The sequence below is a fragment of the Bidens hawaiensis genome, unplaced genomic scaffold (assembly GCF_021521415.1).
Source record: "Bidens hawaiensis isolate Kalapana, Puna unplaced genomic scaffold, B.hawaiensis_p1.1 tig00034993_1, whole genome shotgun sequence".
Taxonomy (NCBI): domain Eukaryota; kingdom Viridiplantae; phylum Streptophyta; class Magnoliopsida; order Asterales; family Asteraceae; genus Bidens; species Bidens hawaiensis.
Window position 1 is genome coordinate 197,821 of NW_027496063.1, and position 6,968 is coordinate 204,788.

Sequence of the window (6,968 nt, forward strand, 5' to 3'; positions counted from 1 at the left end):
TTCATCTTAATCCGTCAAATTTCACTCTATATGCACTTTATTTCGTCAGATAATTAATTTAATAAAACAGGTTAAATTAATCGAGATTCATTTGTAGTTTATATATAGCTTTTGATGACGTTTACGTGCTGATTTACAGATCAGAACACTGATTATGATACAATTAGAAGATACATTATGTTGTCGTTTTTGTATCGTTAAAGGAGTTGTTATTAAGATCCAGATACACTATGATGCTTCAATGTGGCTACTAGTAACTCACTTTTTATGCTCTTAGTATTAATTGTTATATTAATATTACAGATTTCATTTTTAATTTAATTTATGTTTTTTGTCTGTTGGTGTGCACTTTGTTATGCATATTAGTTATCTTCAACCACAAGTAAAATCATGAAATTTGGATCTAAAAGCTTCACTAGCTTAACAGCCAAAGTCTATAATTAGATCCTGTATTATACAGTGTATTTCTAGAGTAAAAAGTGTTTTATATATGTTGCTAACTTTTGGACCGTCGGTGAATGTGGAAGGCCCTAAGATGACAAGTCGGTCAAGTCGGTTTAGTTATGTAATTGAAATAGAATTAGTATGAAAGTTAGGGTTGGATATATAAATATGTGCGGGGAGAATTATTGTAAAGAAGCTTTTTTTAGTCAGTTTTCTCTTGCAATAATAGCGTGTTTATCGATCATGTGTCTTGAATTTGTTGGTTAGGGAAGAGGAAGAGGAAGATACTAGATGATGAATGTAGCTACTAGCAACTCACTTTTATGCTCATGTTATTTTTATTAAAGCTTTAATTTATGTCTTTTGTTTGTTGGTGTGCACTTTATTGTGAATATTAGTTATCTTCAACCACAAGTAAAATCATTCAAATAGATCCACAAAGTTTTCACTAGAGTTTGACAACCAAAGTCTGTACTCTATAGTCTATAGACGGATTTTGTTTAGTCCAATTTATTTATTAGAGTAAAAAGTGTTTTATTCTTGTGTTTTTGATCAATAGGCAGGATGATGATCAAAAAGACATGCCAATTGCTATGTGTAATACTGATAGGCTCGCTTAACGTGATGAAAGCAGATGGTTTCTTTGTTAATATTACTTATGTTAAAAGTGCAGTGGACAAAGGAGCTGGTAAACTAACTAAAACTCAAATCTCCCCTTTTGTCTTGGTAATAATAAAATAACTCAACTTAGTGTATATATTATTTTAACTGATTTGCTGCAGTTTGTTTGGATGGGAGTCCACCTGCATATCATTGGGACATGGGATCCGGTGCAGGAATCAACAACTGGTTGGTTCACATTGAGGTTCGTTTCTCTTTGTCCATAATGCACTGATAGTTGTACTGCATTGATCAGGATTCTTGACAATTCAAATGGTTCTTGATGCAATGATTCAATTTATATGTAAATTTTTATGATTATATTTATAAGGGAGGAGGATGGTGCAACAACGTGTCCACTTGCCTCGCCCGTAGTGTGACCCGTTTAGGCTCCTCCAATCAAATGTTGGAACAAGTTGCTTTCTCAGGGATTCTACATAATCAGGCTCAATACAACCCTGGTAACAACTAACAAGTTGTTCCATATTCAGTGAGATATCATACACCAAAATTTTTCATGGTTTCTTTGTACTAATTTTATCGACAGATTTCTATAATTGGAATAAGATCAAGGTCAGATATTGTGACGGTGCATCCTTTACAGGTGATGTGGACAAAGTCAATCCAGTAAGTTCTAATATACTGCTCAGAAATCAATACAAGCAGTGGCTTTATTACCTTTACAAAATTATATTTTGTTCTGATATTTCAGAAAAATAATCTTCACTTCAGAGGAGCGAGGATATTCAGTGCTGTTATTGAGGACTTGTTAGCAAAAGGAATGAATAATGCTGAAAATGTATGATTCAATGATTCATAATCCCTTTGCTACTTCTTTTATTGCACCCACCCGATTATTATTTTATTGGCTTGATAGCTACTTAATTAGTAGAAGTTTATTATAGGCCATTCTCTCTGGATGTTCAGCTGGTGGACTGGCTTCCATATTGCACTGTGATAAATTTAAATCATTTTTTCCTACAAGCACCACAGTAAAATGCCTTGCTGATGCTGGTTATTTTATTAATTCGTAAGATAAAATTATAAACCCTTTTTCTTTGCAATAATTTGTATACTTTCAGCATATTATAACATAATTATTCATAAACAGGAAGGATCTTTTTGGTCAAAGACGCCTCGAGGCCTTTTATGATGATGTGGTCAATATACATGTACTCTCTTAGACCCTTTAGAAGTAGAAGCACTAATCAGTTTACAAATTTTCCCTTGTTGAGTTTAATGGTTATACTCCGTTTCATCTTGTGGTAGGGATCAGCCAAAAGTTTGCCGCCTTCTTGCATTTCCAAGATGAAAAATAGTTTAGTAAGAAAGAATGTGCTCATAAATTTTTCAACATAATATATTCGTAAATTTTAAATCATTTTCGGTTTTTGCAGTGTTTTTTCCCTGAAAATGTGGTCCAAGAAATAGAAACACCACTTTTTATAATAAATGCGGCCTATGATTCATGGCAGGTTAGGCAACCAGTTCAGAATATTTTGCAAATACTTAAAGCATTATATTATTCTTTATGTTTATCTTAGAGTTACTTTTTAACATTTTTTGATACAATTGTTGTATACATTTCTACAGTTAAAGAATGCATTGGCTCCAGGTGTTGTTGATCCGCATGGTAAGTGGCACCACTGTAAAGTTGATATCGAGCAGTGTTCATCAAATCAACTCGAGATCATACAAGGTCACCAATTTCCCTAAGCTAAATAATATTTATTGTAGTTATATATATTAGCAAGCATATTTCTGATATATTGTATTTATAGGATAAATATTACCCTATAGATACAATATATCAAATATATTCATGCTAATAATATAAGACAAAAAAGGTGTTTGGGGTCAATTCAACTTTAACGGGGTATCTTGACCCATACAGACATGTTGACTTTACAAAAGTTTTGACTTTTAATCTACAGAATTCCGGTTGGAGTTCTTACACGCATTGGATGGATTTTTTGGCACTTCTTCACCAAGAGGGATGTTTATCAACTCTTGCTATGCCCATTGTCAAACTGAAATACAAGAGACATGGTTTATGAGTGATTCACCAATGCTGAGTAATAAGGTAAAGTGGGCCTGGTCTGTTTGTTCTCTTATTAACGAGTCGGTTTGAGTTATTGTTTATTGCTAACGGGCGAATGGGTCAAACGAGAATAATTAGCTAAAAGGTAAACAAGTCAAACAAATGAAACACTCCAAATTATTTTATTTAATATTTACAGGCTTTTATATGATAAACCATTTGTTTTAAAGATTAGAATATTATTATAATAACATAGTTTTTGGACTCATATTTTAACCTATCAGTTAAAAAGAATGTTTGTGGGTCAACCATACTAGGACTGTTTAGAAAATTCGTGGCTCGTGCCTTGCTCGATAAGGCTCGCTCGAAATAGGCTCGTTTTTATACAAGCCGAGACCGAACCAAGCTTGTTAGTCTTGTTATGCTGCCTCGTTGACTCATTTAAATTAAAGCCAGGTTTTAATATTTATAAATTATAACCAAAAGTACAAACCAAATTTTAATATATATGCATTATAAATTTTGTATTTTATAAATTATGCATTACATATTTACATATATGTTAAAAATAATATTCTTTTTGCTTTTATATACAATTTGTGTAAAAATATATAATTGAATTATTTTTTTTAAAATTAATGAGCTGACTCAAACTTTTTAGTTTTTACAAGCTGAAATCGAGCTCAAATTTCAGCTGGTTAAGATAAACGAGCTAAGTTGGCTCCATCCGCTTGTAAACGAGCCGAGCCCAAGCCCTACCTGGCTTGTCTTGGCTCGTGTACAACCCTAGCCGTACCAGAACAATTTCAATTTTTTGACCTGACTAAAAAATCTTTTTTGAACCGTTACCCAATTTGCATGACTGGCCCGTTTTACCACTTGAAGTTAAAACATTGATCAATATGTTTTTGGAAATTGGAACTAATTGATGCTACAAACGTTACTATAGACGATTGCAGAAGCAGTTGGAGACTGGTTTTATGACAGGAGCGCATTTGAAGAGATAGACTGCCCTTATCCATGTGATAAAACATGTCATAATCGGATTTTTATATAATAATCGCGTCCCATCAGAAACGACCATCTACGCATACACATTCTTTGGAACAGCAATCGCACATACAAATACAGCAACATTTTTGGATATGGAAAATGTGATAGAAAACAAATGGTTTCTTTAAAAGCATAAAGTTGACTTTGAGGTTTAAACATCAAGATGTCAACAATGCATACAAAGCTTGGTAAGTGGTTTGAGGTATTCTTTATTGATCATGTAATTCACATTAATGATTAGAAGACCTATTTACACTGTCGAAACGCGTTTATTTCTTTTGGTTGTCTTGCTTAGTTGTTTTGGTTACCGGGAGCTTAACCCGAATGAAGAGCATTTCTTGAGTTCCAGATCAAACTTCACACTCATACATGCATAATAGTCAAAACTAAGCTTATATTATAATATGTCAAAACAGTTGAAACCAAAGGCACCTCATAATAATTAAGAAGGGTGTAAAATCTCATTAGTTGAATACCTTTTGATAGCCTAATGTTTCAGTTAGCAGAAACATGACATTATAAGCTTTATCCTATTTGGCAACTATGTGATGATGTAGACTTTTAAACCAACTTCCACCATTTTTGTAAATAATTTTTAAGAAAAAAAAAGTATATCATAAAAGCAAATATTTTATTCTTTTTAATTTGATTATGATACTGCTATAGTTTTTTATAATTAAAAAAAAGTTCATGCTACGTCATTATCAGTACTTGTGTTCCATGTTGCATCACATGATATCTTACTGATAGAATATGATTATGGTTTGTAGTTATTTTTATATTTGCATATCTACCTAATATTTCAGAAGTCAATATATTAGAACAAATTTGGCAAAGAGTTTACCAGCCTAAATCCATGATTTCAATTCAACCTGAATCTATTTAGTGTTGAAAAAAAAGGGAATTCTCTAGATCTTTACTTTTTAGTCATACATGTTTAGTGTTTCTCTTTAAAAAGAAATTATTTTACAAATTTTTATGTTTTTTAACTACTTATAATCTACACCTTTTAGATTCATCCTTTAGAGCATTCCTAACACATCTTCTCAAATTATGTGAGGAGATCTTGCAAATTATAAGGTGGGATTGTGAGTGTAAATTATATTGTTGAGAGAGAAAATATAGTGATTTTCTATAAATTTAGGGAAACTTTGTTTGCCCCTATTTAGTTTTTAATATTTGTTGTTTTGGTTGTAAGTAGAAAAAAGAGAAAACTGTAATAATAAATATATAAAATGTATTATTTAATTGAACATTAGAAAGAAATATAATGTTTCTAGTGTAATTATAGAGAGGAGGAACTGGTTGTGAATACTTTTAGGAATCGAACCTTCATTCCCTAGAATAGAGGGGCCACCTATACTGCCAAGCCAGGCCATGTTGGTGAAGATGGATGGGTATATGGTTACGTGGCACATATATTGCAAAGATTGTGGGGGCGGTGGTTGTACATTTGTAAGAACATCTCCAATAATGGTGGCATGAAAATGTTTTGAAATTTTAACACAACCTCAAAATAAGATAAAACTATTGGTGCATAGAAATGGAATTGGAATTGAAATATTTGGGGCTACAAACTGTTTGTAGCATGGCAATGAGACCCATTATCATTTTTTATTTTTAGAAAAATTCACCATTCTTTACTTTCAACCAACTTTTAATTTCATCTTTTTAACTTTTATATTTAAAACTATCAATTTATCTTCACACCCCGCTTTTATTTTAACTTTTATGTGTTTATCTATTATTTTATGTGTGTTTTATAAAAGTGTTGTACACACGAGAAGATATGTGAGACGATAAGAAAACGTCATAACCTAGTTTGGTTATTTTTTAGGTTTAAGTATGTGTTTTAGTTGTGTTTTTTTAAAAATGTTGTATGTTTTAAGTTTAATTTTGAAGTGTGTTTTTATTTTAGTAATTATTTTTATTTGTTTTTTAATTATTTAATTAATTTAATATATACGAAATATAAAATAACTAAGTATAAAAAGATATAAATTGATATAGATTAAATAAAATGAAAAATATGTGATGAGGTGGCGGTTTAAAACAAGAACGAATGACAACCACAGGAGTAGAAATTAAAGTTTATATAGGTTGGCTTAAAATCTGATTTGGCATGCTGAGTTGATAGTTTGAAACAAAAACATGTGCGATGCTCTAAAGATCATGGGTAGAATTGAAAGAATTAGTGACACATGTTTATGTGTACTATAATAGGGTAATAGCAGCATTTAGAGTATTCAGAGTAAGGTGTGTTTGAGGGTAGTTTTTAAGTGTTTTTACATGTCATTTAATTTTAACTTATTATGGACATGATTTTTGAAACTGATTTTTAGAAAGTGTTTTCGGGTAAGAAAAAAGAAAAATGAGATGAAGGTGAGCCCTTTGCAAGTGGTGGGGCCAAATGGGAGGTTTTGAGTGTAAAATGTGGTGGTAATGTGATAATGTTTTTGGATGTTTTTATAATTCCTTATTGGGTGGGTTTTGAGTGCTTTAAAAAAAACAATATTTTTATTACGTGGCAGCTGACTATGCATTTTTTTTTGATGTTTTTATGCCTTATTTGACCACCCACTGTGGACGTTAATGGGGGCGACATGGGGGGGGGGGGGGGAGGGGAGGGGGGCACTGGTGGTCGTGAGGGGCAATTTCGGGGGGGGGGGGGGGATCCTGATGAAGGGGTGGCGTGGGGAATTTGGGGGCCATCCTCAACTTCAATGGTCATATGACCGTTCAATTTAAAAAAAATAAAATAAATTTAATT

The 6,968-nt window shown here is 32.2% G+C and overlaps 1 protein-coding gene across 1 annotated transcript; it reads left to right on the forward strand.

Moving 5' to 3' along the window:
* Positions 1 to 1,223: 1,223 nt before the first annotated feature.
* On the forward strand, positions 1,224 to 4,284 carry LOC143586811 (pectin acetylesterase 8-like). Its single transcript, XM_077068277.1, has 11 exons — positions 1,224 to 1,309; positions 1,436 to 1,565; positions 1,652 to 1,731; positions 1,817 to 1,903; positions 2,010 to 2,134; positions 2,216 to 2,276; positions 2,374 to 2,427; positions 2,502 to 2,579; positions 2,698 to 2,803; positions 3,039 to 3,187; positions 4,095 to 4,284. The coding sequence occupies exons 1-11, from the start codon at positions 1,265 to 1,267 to the stop codon at positions 4,200 to 4,202; spliced, it is 1,023 nt and encodes a 340-aa protein (XP_076924392.1). The 5' UTR covers positions 1,224 to 1,264; the 3' UTR covers positions 4,203 to 4,284.
* The last annotated feature ends 2,684 nt before the right edge of the window (positions 4,285 to 6,968 follow it).